This window comes from Eublepharis macularius, chromosome 3 (genome assembly GCF_028583425.1).
Source record: "Eublepharis macularius isolate TG4126 chromosome 3, MPM_Emac_v1.0, whole genome shotgun sequence".
NCBI classification, from domain to species: domain Eukaryota; kingdom Metazoa; phylum Chordata; class Lepidosauria; order Squamata; family Eublepharidae; genus Eublepharis; species Eublepharis macularius.
The window spans coordinates 159,188,640-159,204,794 of NC_072792.1; the positions used below are offsets into that span (position 1 = coordinate 159,188,640).

Consider the following 16,155-nt stretch of genomic DNA (forward strand, 5'->3'; position numbering starts at 1 on the left):
AGCTACACTATGAACCACATCTGTCTGTTTTGTCAAGAGGCAAACAGTTATCAATGCACTACAAAAGTACACACTTCAAAATAACTGAGGTGTATGTTTCTGTCTTTTGTGGACACCAACTTATCATAATACCCATTTGTCATTAACCATCAAAGGGAACCTTGTTGAAATACTTCACTAAGTCTAATTAAATCTCCATTATTAAGCAAAGTTTCATAGGAAGTTGCTTAATACAGATCCATCTATAGCCAGCCCAGACGGTATAAAATTCTCCTAAACTATTTTAAGCTATATCTTACATTGTATGAAGAACAGAAAAAGCAATCACACGAATTTTAAAAACAATCTTTTAAAATAATTATATGGGCAGAAGCTTTCTTTTTATTATTTTTTTTGTTTTCCCTTCCCACAGCCACTATTAAACAGATCCAAGAGCAGTCCTTTTACACCCCATCTTTAAAAGCAAGGATGAACCCCCCACATAAATACATAATAAAATTCAAATAAATATTTCCTATACTGTTTTAAAAGTCTTTCAAGATACAGATCACTGTTTTTAGTCAATAGTTCATTCCAATACTACCAGAAAATGTCACCTAAATACACACAAATTGTAGGCAGCAGCTATCCATCTATCAAGCAGTAAAGGAAAAGAATGTGACACTAGATATAAAAAACCTGAAAAATAAAAAGGATTTTAGTGAAAGAGCGAAAGACAGAGAAGCTAAAAGAATAAAGGCACATATAAAATTGCAATTCTTTATCATTCCCTATTTTAATTTATATTTAAAATATAGCATCACAAAATACAACAGAGAAAACAAAGCTTTGATAAAGATAAATTGAGTGAGGATTCAACTTTTTTTTGACCTGCTGAAACCACCAGCAAAGAGAGTTTCCATAGACAATGCAGAAATTTCATTAGTCTTCATACTGATGTTACAAACACCCACATTATAGAAATTTACATTATGTGTTTTATTCAATTCTTATATGGGGCGAGCGGGGAGGGGACACAAACATTTTAGTGTGGGAGAGGCCAGTGTCCCAGGAGGTGAGCTTGGAGTTTTACTCAGTAATGCTAATGCATCTCTTCAAGGTCACATCTAAATACAGGTAACCAAAACAGCACATCAGCCATATAATGCAACTGTTAATGCAAGATCTAATTAGACCCCAAAGAAAACTTAAACGGAGTCCTATAACTCTACATATGTCAATAAGTGCCATGACAAAGGTTAAAAAGGTATTATTAGTATTTTCTGAAAAAGTTCAGAATCTGAAATATCCTAATGTAGGTTTTTAAAGGCACTACAGAAGTTGACATATTTGGATCTATCCCGTAGTGACAACATGAAAAGTGATATATGTGCGAAAGTCATTCTCAGCCTTCCTGAAGCAGAAGAAAAAGCCTTTGGACTTTAGTATGCAACGCCCTTGAGTCTTCCACCACGCTTCCCCCCACCCCCTCATAGTCTCCTCCTCTGTCATACCTCAAACTCCCACTCACCAGTTCAACTGCACCATCCAATTAGATGCAAGAGTCTCTGACTCTTCCAACCTTGGATCAGAGTAGCTAAAATAGCTTGGGAAGAAGAGATGACGAGATGATGACAAAAGCTGTCATGGGGTCATGGAGGAACAACTAGCATGTATAGTCGCTTTTTATCATGGGGAAAGAAATCTGTTTTGAAAGTGAATATTGTAGCAGGCAGGATATTAGAAAATGTGTTATGGTAGAGCCTACTGCACATGCAAAGAAGTCTCCAACATTGCACTTTAATTTACTTTTGTCCAATTTGATCAAATGAAAAATTAAAGCCCAATGCATAGTAGTACATGTGGAAGTACTTCTGGCAATATCTTTCTTCAGATAACTAGCTGCTGGTATAAGTGGTGCATTGCCAATAAGAGATGATACTGAAAAGAAGCAACATTGAGAGGAAATGATTAATACTGTCAGTTTGCAAAAACCAATACTAACCATGTTAATCTTTGATGCTTCTGGAGACATACCAGGAGATTTAAAAAAATCTGGTCAGATGAACATTGAATAAATAACATCTTGCATATATATATATATATATTCACAGATACGGTTACAGCCATAAATTACTAACACTGATTTTTTTTCAGAATAACTTATATTCCTTTTGCTAAGTGCTTAAAACACACACACACACACACACACAAATAAAGTCCCATTTCAATGTTGGCTTGAGTCTGCTTCTTCTACTGTGTTCATCTGTTGTGATCAATAGGACTAGAGCTCAATTTTCAGCTTCTAAAATTATATGCAGATAGCATATTTAATTTCACAGTTACGATGGCTGGAATCCAAACCAGTGTTTGCAGGGGCTCCATGTGTATGGCAGCTTTTAAGCTCTTCCTTTGCAGCTGTAGCCCATGAAAACTTCCTCCAAGATCAGAGTTTATGTAAAACAGATATGACATCTCTGTTGCAGGACCATGTTTCTTTTTCTGACCCTGACCAGCCATTGCTCAAACCTGTTTTTAAAAATACTCTGGAAAAAACAGTCCTAGGGGAATGGCAACAGATCTTGAATCTTTGCTGACAAATTAAGGACCGGTGTTCTCAAAGGAAGTAGTCTGCGACATACAGTCAGGTAAAAAAGCCCAGTGGCTGCACACTACCAAATAACTACTTCCCTTTCTGTTTGCAAAACACATTTTTAGTTCTTCCGAAAAGTTGTTAAAGAGCACAGAAAGGGCCAGTCACTAGGCTTAGCAAAAGCAACTGATTATTCAAGGAGCTGCTTCAGATATGAACCTGGGATGAGCCAGTCTAATCTTTTTTCCGGAAAAGGATATCCTTGCGGCAGGATTTTGCATCCTTTATAGGTCAGAAAGAGGCAAGCATGGAAAGGCTCTTGTAGAACACAGAGTAACTGGTTTTTCTATCAATTTTTAATAAATGCGTACATAACATGCCCAAGAAAGGCCATCACAAAAAGACCAGATATGAACAACACCAAAGAGAAGGTGCTGTAGGGTTAGCTTCACAGTTTGAACATTCTGGATTCTCTAGTCCAGTAGATGCAAAGGCTGCTGTTTAATATCTATTTAGATTAATGATTATGTATTAAACATTCAAAGTAGCAGCTCTGTTCACACTGTAGCACCCAGGGCACGATCAAACCCTCTCACAAGTTGTAGGCTGCAGCTAAGCCTACTTTGGTTAACATGCCACACACCAAGGTAACATTTAACTAAAAACAAAAATGAAACGATTCTATTCCAGACAAATGCATTTGCATTCTCTAGAGGCAGGGACCCATTTAGATCTTTAGAAAGACACATGAATATAGTGATAAAATGGTCACTGAAATACCAGTTAAAATATAAGTCATAAACAAAATATGAACCAACTATTTCCTGTGGGGCAACCCATGCAGGCATTTCTCATGGAGAAGCCCCATTGCCATGAACGAGTCATGCTTCTGTGCACTTCCCATTTGTTTCAAGAGGCCTGCAAAGGAGAAGTACATAGATTAATTGCACCCTGTTTCCATTCATGATGTATGACTTCCATTAAAACATGTCCAACGGGGGGAAATGAAGGTAAGGAGAAGGAAAGAAATTAATAGCAAAATAAAGTTCTCTGTAAGCAGAGGGGGACAGAATAGAAAACAGAGCTGCCTGAACTGATACAGGACAGCAGATGGACCTAACTAAACTGAGATCCCGTCTCACTTGTCAACAGTGAAAGCTGTGTAGAAGAACAGTTCCTGAATTAGCTGAACATGGTTCAGATTATTGGATACATTTACAAGTACAATGCTTTGCATGAGCATTTCCTGTATACCAAAATCCTACTTCTTGCAACACACAGTGTCACACAAGTAGTGAAAAATGTTTTCCTATTCAAAAGGTGCTTGGACATTCTTTTCAGGCAGCATTTTACCATTATTTTCTTGATATGATCTTACTTGTTATCATTTGACAAGGAAAAGATAGGCCATTTTTTTTTAAAAAGATCAACATATTTTATACATTATAAAGACCTGAGTATTTGTCTACCTATGAAATTTCTGGGTTCTGATTCTACAGCTTTTAAATAAGGGATAAAATGTTGCCCAAAAGTCTAATTATCTTTACACATTTGTCCATGTTTTTGTAAAGATAGGTCTATACATCAAAACAGTTCTCACAGTTAAAGATACAATTTGTATCAACAGTAAAAGGTTCTTTCTGGTTCTACGGGGTCTTCAAGCAGCAGCTATAAACCCAGTTATTATTAGCAACAACATTTACAATTGGAATCCACACACAACGCTGCTCTGCAGGGAAATCCAAGTGTTGTAAGTGGTTGATGATGACATCTAAGTAATACTGTCACTGACTGCAAGATCTACTATTAATATATCTACGTAAAAGTATATTTTAAAAGAGAGAGCAGAACCCATGACTCAAAACCAGAAATATCCCTTACTAATACTAGAAGAGACCATTCTGTCTGCTTCTAAAACTACATTGTTTGTGGCAAGAATCAGGCCTACGGAATACAACAGGCCAGAAAACCTAACTTTCAGAATTTCTAACAGTATTTTACAAAAAAGAAAAGAAAAAAAAGGACCGTTCTCAGCTATACTATTATTACTACAGTGCAGTTATTAAAATGTTGCATATCTTCAACACAACATGACACCTTCCTCAGGCCAGCCTTGATAAATAGATGAAAAAATACACAGTATCTTATATACAAAAATTGCATCGAGAACAATTTTTTTCATTTAAAATAGGTACTTTTATGAAAAAGGCATCATATTCAGTATACCTATGCATCAATCAGAGGAGCAAGAGACACATCTAAAAACAAATCTCCATTTCATCTGCCATTTCCAATGACTGGAAGTATACAACATCTGGAGAAGGTTGTCACCTAAACTGCATGAGTTTGTAGGAGCTTGGCATCTTCAAAGCCTGCACAGGAAAGGCTTTTGCCTTCTACATAATAATAAATTAATGATGGCAGGCTCTCCTACTGATTGCATCTGCTTACACCAAAATCAACAGTAATCACCAAATAATTTCAGGTTAAAAAAAAACACATATGAAAAGTGCCATACTATAAAGTACTGCTATATTGTTACCGATTTCAACATTAAAAGTGGTAACTCACACATACTGTTTAAAAAATAAAGTCAGTGCTATAAAAGACCTTTGTTTTCTATAAATAAAATAATTATAGCACAAAAAGAAAATCACACAAATAAAATAAAAATAACTTAATTGCAATAAAAAATAATTCATAATAAGCTTAGCTTGAAAACCGTTTGCTGGGTGTATTACAATCCTCTCTATTTTCCACAGAGTTTTCCTTTTTTAAAAATGTTTTGCACTTGAAGGACAAAAACACCCATTAACTTAATAAACACATAAACTTTCAAAAGTGCTGCATATAAAACCCCCCACTGAACCAAAGATTCTTTATCAGAGACCACAGACATAATAATATATTAAGCTGGAAAGATCTTCCAGTCATGACATTTCTTTAAAAAAACTTGAAGTTAGCATTTTAAACAAACCTTTCGCTTCCAATGCATGGGGTTGTACATACAGATTCCATAGCACACTATTTCACATAAATGGATTACTAGATAACCTCCTTGCTGAGAAGGAGATCACAAATGCTATTGTAGCAAACCTCCCTCAGCATTACAGCTGAGACTGAACTAATAGACACCTTAAAGATGCATTGTCGTCGTCACGTCGTCAATAACCTAGCTGAGATTTTTCCACTAAAATGGCTGCAGCCAGTTGCTGAGCGTCCGTCATGTGAGGATTCCTTTTCATAACAATTCTCACAAGGTCCGGAGGAAAGATGTTGCACAGGTTTATATAGACTTTCTCTCGGTTGTCCTGATACCTTGAAGGATCCTGCGGCATTCCACAGTAAGGTATCCGCCAAGGCTGATCTTGCTGCTCAGGTAAACTTTGGAAGGCAAACTGCTCATAACATGGCTGGGAAGGGTTACTGGGCAAAGAGTAAGTTTGACGGTAGCCATAAGCATCAATCCCATAGCCTTGCCTATCCCAACTACCCAGTCCATCTTGTCCAGAGTAGGATTTCCTTTGCCTCAATGGGGAATTATCATACAAACGTGAGTCAGATATGCTGTCTATTCTTGTGGACACAAGGGCTCTTCCCAGATGCACATTCTTAGAATGCTGTGAACTCTGAGGGGTAGGATAATCACCAGGACAACTCGAGCGGGTGCCAAGAGTAGGATGCTGAAGATGTACAGCCATGTACGGAAGTGGAGGTTTGTGATGATGCTTTGGTTCTTCATGACTGTAACTTTGCACTCTCGTTAATGTATCATGGTAGCCCTGCAGGAACGGCTGAGAGTTAAGATGGCTATGGGGATGTATATGTTGGCACTTTAAATTCTCTTCCAGCTGAGGATCAGGAGAGCTCACATAGGACCGATCATTGTAGCCTACGTAGGAATCACTACTGCCGCAGCTCATGCTCCCTTCACTACTACAATCAGAGGCTACAGAACTAATTCTGTAATCTGTGTCCAAAGAAAAACGCCTTTCAGGACTTCGTGGGCCAGAGATACCCAAGTTTGAATACGCATTTAGCATCGAATAGTAACCTACATCCACAGGAGACTCACATTTTGGATACTGCTCATAAGGCATTGGCGTTCCATGATTTTTGGTTGCCATCACCACTGGAGGATATTGTCCCTGCGGTCTTTGATCCTGAGGTGGGAAATGAACTCCAGATGGAAGGCCATTGCTTAAAGGTGCAGTACTTTGGGGTTTTGCAGCAGCAGAATTCGGAATACTAACTAAAGAAGGTACAGACCTGGTTTCCAACTTGTTTTTGGTGGGAAGCTTTTCCTCCAAGTCTTGATAGACTTGAGTCCTTATGCTAGGATCTGATTGCCTCTTTGGAGTAGCTCGTTTGAGATCCGAAGTGCTATCAATCTTAGTGCTACAAGGAACGCTGTTGCTTTTCACCAACCCTCCTTCACTAGCAGCTTTGGTAGCTGTGTTCCTAGACATGGCACGAAGTTCATCAGCTACTGACCTCTGGGGCTGATTCCCTCTTTCTGGATGGTAGTATTTGCACTTGTGTCCATAGGTGCATTTCTTCCCTGAGAAATGAGGTGGTTGAATATTTGAAGCCGGGAGAAAAAGAGAGGTGGAGAAGATTTAATTCCAAAGCAATGTTAAGAGAGACCTGGATTTTAAAATTTTAAAAAACTGAGCATCACACAGCTTTTGACAATCAATACAAAAGTTCATGCTAGCATAACGAGGCACTTGGTTACAGTCTTCTAAACTACAGTTTGTAAGCAAGAAACAATCTGCAATTTGATAAAGTATACAATTTGTGGTTATCGAAGGTTTCTGAGTTTGGTTTTTCAGCTCTGTGTGCAAAAAGAGGAAGTGCGTAAGTGCAAGGACTCTGGCTTGTTCTCAATTGTGACATCAGGATTTAGCCACAGCATCTTGCATAAGACTATGCAAGCAAGGTTGGCTGAACAAGAAGTCTGATATTAGACATTACGTTCATTAGGCTACTTAGACTTTGTGACTCAAGTATCTTAATACACACACTGCGATTCTAGGAACCATTCTGTTTAAAGTTGGCACCTAACAAGAGCTGAGACAGTTATATAGCAATTTTTACAAGCTAGACCAATTAACAACCAATCCTCATCTTAAAAAAATATGTAGCTAGTACTTAAGTAAATAAGATTACCGTATGGACATGGTTGCTTCTTATGTTCTGGTACAATAGGTTTCTTCCTTAGAAAATTATCCAGACTTGGGCCGTGGCGGCCAAGAGGATCATCAGGAGGCATGAATCTATATAATGTAAAATAAAACAGTTAAATAACTGAAAAGGTATACTGCTGTCCTGCATTCTCCCTCCTAATATGTGAAAGAATCACCAGCTCCTCTCTATAATTTTTCAGATGCATTACATACATTATCTCCCTCAAAACAAGTAAACTAAACCTATATTTTATAGCAAAGACGATTTAATTTTTTTTAACCTGGATGTATGCGATACCAAGATAAAATTTGGAACTATGGAAAACGCTTTTGAATAACACTGCAGTGGTAGCTTGTTTTGCACACCAACCATGCCAGGGTTCCAGTTAGGATGGTGGAAGAGTAAGTGCAAGTTCCTCCACTGCACCATTCACATTAAACAATATGTGATGTGAGCACTCCTTGTGATAACCTGCATGCACCATGACCCAATCAGTGTGATTGCCCTCTTCCATTCTGAGGTAAAAGAATAGCATTAATTGGGCCATCACACATGCAGACCTTCATGTGGAATGTCTGCCCCATATATTGCTTAGGGTTCATGGTGGCAAGGAGAGGTGTGAGCTCATCCATCATGTAAAAACTAGCTGAATATACAAGTGTTTAAATTAGGTCTGTGTCCCATTGCTTTGGAAGGTCTATCTACAGGCATCTCTTCTTTGAGCATCTGGACTAGGGGTGTGCGCTTCGGGTTCCCAGTTCGAAAAAACCCCTGAACCGGGCCCAATTTGTAAAGATTCGGTATTTCTGAATCGGGGCCAGTATGATGGCCCCGATTTGGAAATACCAAATCAAAACTTCCTGAAGCAATTTGGATTGCTTCAGGAAGCTTTGGGGCCTTTTTAAAGGACGCCCTCCCACACCACCACCACTTACCTGGGACATCCTGGTGGCGGTGGAAGCAGCGGTCTTCCCTGCCGCCTTGCCAGCTGCTGTGGAGGTCAAAGCGGTGGCATGGGTGGTGCAGGCAGCGGCGTTTGTTGCTGCCCTGCCGGCCGCCGTGGAGGCCAAAGCGGCGGTGAGGGCAGTGTCAGTGCCAGCGTTCGCTGCCACCGTGCTGGCCACTGTGGAGGCCAAAGCGGCAGCACGGGTGGTGCAGACGCCGGTTTTCACTGCCACCCTGCCGGCCGCCACTTCAGCCTCGGTGGCAGTGCGGGCAGCGGAGGTGCCGGCATTCGCTGCTGCTCTGCCAGCCGCCGCTGAGACCAAAGCAGCAGCGCGGGCAGCCAAGGCTCTGGCTGCAGCCTTCCCTGCCACCATGCTGGCCGTGGCGGCAGCAGAGGCGCCTGCTCTGGCCTTCAGGAAAGGTAAGTGGGGTTGGGGCTGGGGTAAGGGGGGCTCAGGGAGGAGGTGGGGATCTTATTTCAGTATGCTCCGAATCATTTAGAAGCATACTGAAGTGATTCTGATAACCCGTACCCAAGCGGCTTGCCGCTTCAGGTTTTGGCTTATTCCGAATCATTTCCCAGCTTCGGGTAAACCCGAATCACATTCCAACTTCGGATAAATCCCGAAGTGGGAAAACCGAATATTTCCCCGGTGCACACCCCTAATCTGGACTGGTGCCCATTCCATCATGTGAATTCCTTTAGCACAGTAAAGGCTTAACTGGAGATCACAAACACTATTTACAAAGTATATCACAGGAAAAGAAACCTCAAAATCAAAAACTTTCTAGCTTTATCCTCAAACCCAAATTACTTTTGTCCCCATAGTCACCTCAGTACCTGTTCTACAGCTCTCAATTTACATTTCCAATTGAGGAGCAATGGATAAAAAAAGATTTTAGTCCCAAATGCTAATGTAAGAAGTTTAAATAATTAGTTTATAAATCTAACCAATCTGTGGTCTCTTGAAAGACCTAGGTATTCTTACAGATCAGAGCAAACAACATTTGCAGATTTTTTGGAGCATTATCTCTTCTGCAGGCCTTGGATAGATTGCTAGAAGTGTCACTAAATAAGTAAGTTATCCTCTACAATCTTGATCTATTGCTTTGTTCTAGTGGTTTTTAGAAATGAAGTCAAATGACTCCCCCAACTGCCAGACACAAGGGGTTGCTTAAATTCATGTGATTAAGTAGCACAGAATGAAGCTGTTAATTCAAAAACAGGTACAGAATAACTATTTCTAGAGCTGCAAACATAGACATGCTTAAGTTCCATTTATTTCCATGGGACACTGAACTAGCACTTGTCCTGCACACAAGTAAGCAGGCCTAGTCTTGCTCTCAGTTATTTTTTAGTAAGAGATGAAAGTCATTGTAACTTACTTGTCATTGACAAATGAATACATCAGTAACCGTTCATCAATGAACTTCTTCCATTCTGGCTTTTCGTTAGCAAGATCCCTGTAGTTATCATTAGATACAATGATACCATCTGACTCAAAGGCTAATTTCACTATGAACCTGTCATCATAGCATACCACCCTTCTCCCCTGAACGCGGCGGGATGGGGTGAACACCAGAATTTTCTCCTTTTCCAATTTACGTAAGATTTCTTGGTCTAGAAGTATTGAGAGAGACACACAGAGAGAGAGAGAGAGAGAGAGAGAAGTGCAAACTGGTAATGAGACTGTTAAGACATTATTCAGTCTGCTGAGCTCAGTTACCCGGCAGCAGATCAAAACATTTAATAGGGCAGACTATGATGAACTGGCTTAATCAATGTAGTTACTATTCTGTTTGGAAGCAGAAACAATACGTTAAAATATATATAAATTGCCCCAGACTCTGCAATCACGCATATACTCAAAACCAGGTGTTTCTGCAATTATTTCCAGTAATCCATATTTAGGTGTTCTTTTTAGAATGGACAAATCAGCTGAAAATTTTCTTCTTTCATATTTAATAGAACTCAGTTGATCATTAAGAACCCTGCAGTACTTTTAAATTACATCTGTATAAAGCATCAGGGGTTTGTGAGGCCCTTCCAAAGGACACAACTTTCTGTGTAGCTGCAGCCATAAGCATACTAAAGATGTCCATCCAGGACATACTGAGTTCAAGACAAAAACAAATACCAGGTATAATTTAGTAGTTTACATCATCAGCATGTTCTCTCCCAGGAATTTGGATTACTTAATATTTCTTCATAAAACCAAAATGCCCAGACTAATAAAATTCTACTAGAAATAATAATTTCTGACAAAAAAATGATTATTTACATGCTTAATTCTGGCCAGTGAAATAAGAGGATCAGAGTAAAAAAAAGATATTCAAACTTTGGAGATCACACTCAACACGACACTGAGATCCAGGAATGGATCTCTGTTTTGGGTCAGAACCACAGCACAGGGGAAGGGGTTTCTAACCCCCCTCCCTGAGTGACTTCAATCACCTTCCACCAACTGCTATTTGCTTTGTTGGAGAAAACAGACAGGTGCCCATATAAGAAAATGGAATGAGGCTGGGAGTAGATTAAAATCTCTCTTCTGAACCACTTATATATTCCATTAGCCAGCTAGCTTTTGAGAACAGAGCCTCACTTTGTTGATCTTGTTAAAGTTGAAAAGCATGTGAATTTGGGGTCAGGGTGAAATGGCTTCTCACTTTCTCTCAACCAAACATCCCACAGATGTTGTTAAAATATGAAAATTCCTTTCACCGTTCAAAATTACAGTCACTAGAGTTTTTGTTGATGAGGCTGTTGGGCCACTATTATGAAAAACTAGTGACAGAACACATACTGGTTGTGGCTCAGGAGCAGTTACTTCTAATAGACCTCTTACTAAATTGTCAAGATCTTTAAGATTATCTCATGAGTTATCACATGAAACTGAAAAAGGTCCAAGAAAATTAAAATCTGCTCCTATTACATCAAATCACTCTTCAATGAGAAACATTTCCCCAAATGCAGAGAATCAGCAGACTACTGATATTTTAAATCTCAAGAAATCACTGCAGATTTTATGTACTAGAACTGAATCTCTCAAAGTAGCTGCCAGCAGACACTCCAGTTTTTGCTACTTCGAAGAGAAAAAGACAGGAAAGGGGGGACTCATGGATCATGCCTTTCCCGGGGTTCAATCTCTCTGAAACTTGGAGGGTCTTTAGAGGACAGTGAGGACTAGCTCCCCTGCAAATTTGGTGGATATTGGACATTGGGAAGGTCTTGTTTAGTTTGGCTGTGAGTGTAAAGGGGCCCGTTCTGGGCTCCCTTGAACCTCGAACTGCGAACTGGTTCGTGAACCGGCTCAAGTTCAGCAAAGTTCGTGGTTCATGTTCTGTGAAACTGAATGAACCACGAACCACGCAGTTCTTTTTTTCCCTGGTTCGTGCCCATGTCTAGTGTACAGTGCTTCCATCTGGGGATTTGGAAACCTATATCCATTCGAAGTTATACAAAATAAATTTGCTCATATGATGATGGGAGTTTATAATTCCAAATAATCAGTTATGGTGAGATCACAGTTGGCTTTGCCACCAATAATCGCTTCTACTAACGAAGGCAATTGATGAGATGAGATGAAAGATACATTGAGATTACATGTATTGTCTTTACTGGCTAAACTAGGATTATTCAAAGAATATGTAAGAGGCGTTGATTATGTAGCTGCTAGATGTTTAATTAAACAAAGATTGGATATAAGCGCACAAAAAGATCATGGGGTTACTTAGTACCATGAATTCAGCCACTTTATACAAAGTGTGTTCCTGTGACCACTAATCCCTTGAAAATCTGGCTCTTGTTACGTTTTGCTGTCCAAGATTTGTAAGTGTTCAGGAGAATACCTTAGAAATATTTTACAATATTTGCCAGGGAGGTCAGAGCAAAATAAATTAGTTATTAGCAGATAAGGACAGATGGATCACAACGCAAATGACAAGTTTTCAGTATCAGTTATGAAACCACAGATAAGATTATTGAAGTAAATTATATTTATAAACAAATGTATTTAATAAGTTCCTTTTTGTAGGATTTGTTATATTATATATGATTGTATGGATTCTATGGATCTAGACTTATTGACAAGGTTATGTTAATTTGTATTTTTATTTTATTGATTAACTTATGTGACTGTATTGATGTTGTAATTTGGTATTAATATTATTCTATTGTCTTTCTTTTGTGTTTTGTTGATTGCTATGGCTGTCCTGAATCAATAAATTTATCTACTACTACCCTTAATAAGATATCCATTCAACATCTCATCAAATTTCACCCCTATTTGGACGAATCTTCATATAATGGGCCTTCCATATTTATGAGGCAACTTCTGAGAAATTCTGCAATCAAGCCATAATGTATTCAGACCTATATTTTTCTCAAAATAACCAGTTATTCTTATTGTCACCAACATCAATCAGGACATATTTGTTTCAAGTAGGTAGCCATGTTGGTCTGCAGTAGAACAGCAGATATCTGAAGAAGGGAGCTTTGACTCTCAAAAGCTTGTACCTTGAAAATCTTTTGATCCCTAAAGTGCTACTGGACTCAAATCCTGCTGCTCCATATATTTGTTGTGTGACTGTAAACCATTTTGGCACAATGTTTATTGCTGAAGGCATGATAAATGCAGAACAAGTAGCTTACTGGCCATCTAATTGCTTCACCCACTGTCCATATTACAACAACATTCTGTTGCAAAACCACTGAGTAGTATTCTGGCTTACGTACATACAGCATACTTCAGAAATGGCAGTATACATGTACAGTAGAACACTGAATCAGATTGTCAGAAGACTTCCTGGGAAGATGGAGATCCAGATAGTTTCTCCTCTATAATATGATCTTAATAGGCTCTGATGTCTTCAAGATCCCACTTCAGATAATTTGTCGTAAGTATTTATTTATTTATTTATCTATTTATTTATTTATTTATTTTATTTTAAGTTTATTTATGTCATTTATAGTCCACCTTTCTCATTGAGACTCAAGGCAGATTACACAGTATGAGATTAGTACAGTCAGTATCAAGTAAATTTCAATACAGTATCAAGGACATTTCATAAACAATACTATAGGGTAAATAGATACAAGTTTAAAGACATAGTATTAGCAAGAATCCAATACAGAGTAGAAAAAATACTGAAGCAGAACATAATTCTAGGACTAACATTAGACAACATGGAGCACTGGTGGTACATAGGAGTACATATTTAAAGCAGCAGATAATATGTAAGGCAATATAGTGATGAAGTCTATGGTCCCTAACTCATTAGCGAAGCATCTGAGACCCCTTCCCTACAATACACATTTGAGTAAAAGCCTTTTTGAATGGTTTGGTTTTGCATCGTTTACGAAAAGCCAGGAGAGTGGGGGCTCTTCTGACTTCCTCAGGCAGGTCATTCCTCAGGATAGGGGCCACCACAGAGAAAGTCCATGTACGGGCTACTGCTGACTTCACCTGTGTACAGCCTAGCACCTGCAGGAGACCCTATTCAGATGAGTGAAGTTGCCGTGGAGGAACATAGGGAGGGAGGAGGTCCCTTAGGTATGCCAGACCAAAGCCATGAAGAACTTTGTATATAATAACTAATACCTTGAACTGAGCACGGTAAATGATGGGTAGCCAGTGGAGCGATTGTAGGATGGGAGTGATGTTCATGCTCCTGCTCGCTCCTGATAATAGTCGAACTGTGGCATTTAGCACTAATTGGAGCCTCCTAGTTAACTTAGATGGGAGACCTATGTATAGAGCATTACAATAGTCAAGCCTTGATGTTACCATAGCATGGATCCAAGTGGCCAGGTCACCCGTGTCAAGATAAGAAGCCATCTTCCAGGCTAGAGTGAGGTTGTAGAAAGCATTTTTTGCTGCTGCCTTAATGTGTTTTTCTAGTAATAATGCTGGATCCAGTATAACCCCTAGGCTCTTAACTGAGTCTGCAAGGGTCGAAGGAACTCCATCGTAAGTACCGACTTACTTTCTCACAGTGACCAAACAGAAATGCACTGTGCCTTCTTTTTCAGTGCATGACACTAATTCCACCTGTTTAATGAAGACAGCTGCTTGTGTTTGATGTGAACCACTGGCTGCTCGACACAGGTGGAGCTACTAATATAACTACAATGGGATTCCATGGGATCCTATAATCTACAATGGGATTCCAACCCATATAAATGTATCATAGGATGTCTTCATGTCTCACAAACATACTAATGCAATTAGAGGCTTCTGAAAATGAAAAATAATTGCTTTCATAATCACAGATATTATTATTAAAATACTTAAATGCTAGGTCAATACATCTATTGGAAACTGATTTCTAAAAATTTTCCTTAATAGACAACTTCATATTTATCTAACTTTCTGTTATTTCTCAGGCTTCGTAGCTTCAAATCATATCCATGAAGATCAAATCCTATTCTTCCCTTTGGCAGAAAACTTTGACCCTTAGTCAGAAGCTATTCTGGAGTGAACTGTCTGGAGATCACACCCACACTGGGTGGGATCCAAAGCAGAAAGTGGAAGTAGAAGGTGCTTCTGCTAGTACAATAGGATTCCTCTTCTCAATACTCCCCTCTCAATGTAGCTGCCTGTGCCACTTCTGATGCAGTTCTAGAGATGCCCTGACCTCAAGAAACGTTATGGGGAAACAAGGGGAGCACAATGGGCTGCTGTGGGAAGACGAAGTCAGGATAGCAGCACTGGATCCAACATGTTAACATTTTGGCTAATAAAACATTTGTTCAGCCAGTCAGTACAATACTAGATGTGTCAACTGAGTAGCTAAAGGCAGAACAGAGAATACCTGTAATGAGAGCATCTGGTCGTGATTGTTCTTTTCTCCATGCTGGCACAAACACCGTAACATCTTTGTGGCCTCTTTCCAAAAACCAGTCCACTGCCAGTTTTATTCCCCGACAAGAGAATACTTCTTTGTTTCCATGGCTGAAACAGACATCCCAAAAACATTTATCTTCTCTCATGAAATAATACCAAATGCACATAGATATTAATAGTATTACACTAGATAACCTCAAAGGCGGTAAGAACAGATAATGGAAAGCTGCGTATCAAAACAAGTCTGCAGTACCTTAAACTGTGTACATTATTTTGTATGGTACATCTACTAAATAAACAGCAACTGGTCTTTTCAAATAAAGAAGCCCCTGGTAAAATGCTATTTCCTGCTTTCCATAGGTGTTTACATTTTGTAGCAGTAAGTAGATGATGTATATTTCTAGATTTATTAATATTCAGTGTAACTTTACATATGCCCTGGCCCCAGACTTACCTGGGGTCCCCACATTTGCAGGCCACGGTGTAAGGCAGCTGGCATTTCCTCTGGCCCAGGCAGTTCCCTGCAGCTTCCTCGTGACTGCATGAGGCAGCCAGCATTTCCTCTGGCCCAGGTGGCTGCATGGGAGCCAGTAAAATCAATAG

At 39.3% G+C, this 16,155-nt stretch overlaps 1 protein-coding gene across 1 annotated transcript in view; it reads right to left on the reverse strand.

Annotated features, from left to right (window-relative positions):
- Positions 1-743: 743 nt before the first annotated feature.
- ZC3H12C (zinc finger CCCH-type containing 12C) overlaps positions 744-16,155 on the reverse strand; it is a 69,909-nt gene continuing 54,497 nt past the window's right edge. Inside the window, exons 4-7 of the mRNA XM_054974123.1 lie at positions 15,521-15,660; positions 10,094-10,328; positions 7,745-7,851; positions 744-7,133 (exon numbers count right to left, since the gene is read on the reverse strand). Of these exons, the coding sequence (XP_054830098.1) occupies positions 5,737-7,133; positions 7,745-7,851; positions 10,094-10,328; positions 15,521-15,660 (1,879 nt within the window). The 3' untranslated portion in view covers positions 744-5,736. The remainder of the gene's footprint in view (positions 7,134-7,744; positions 7,852-10,093; positions 10,329-15,520; positions 15,661-16,155) is intronic.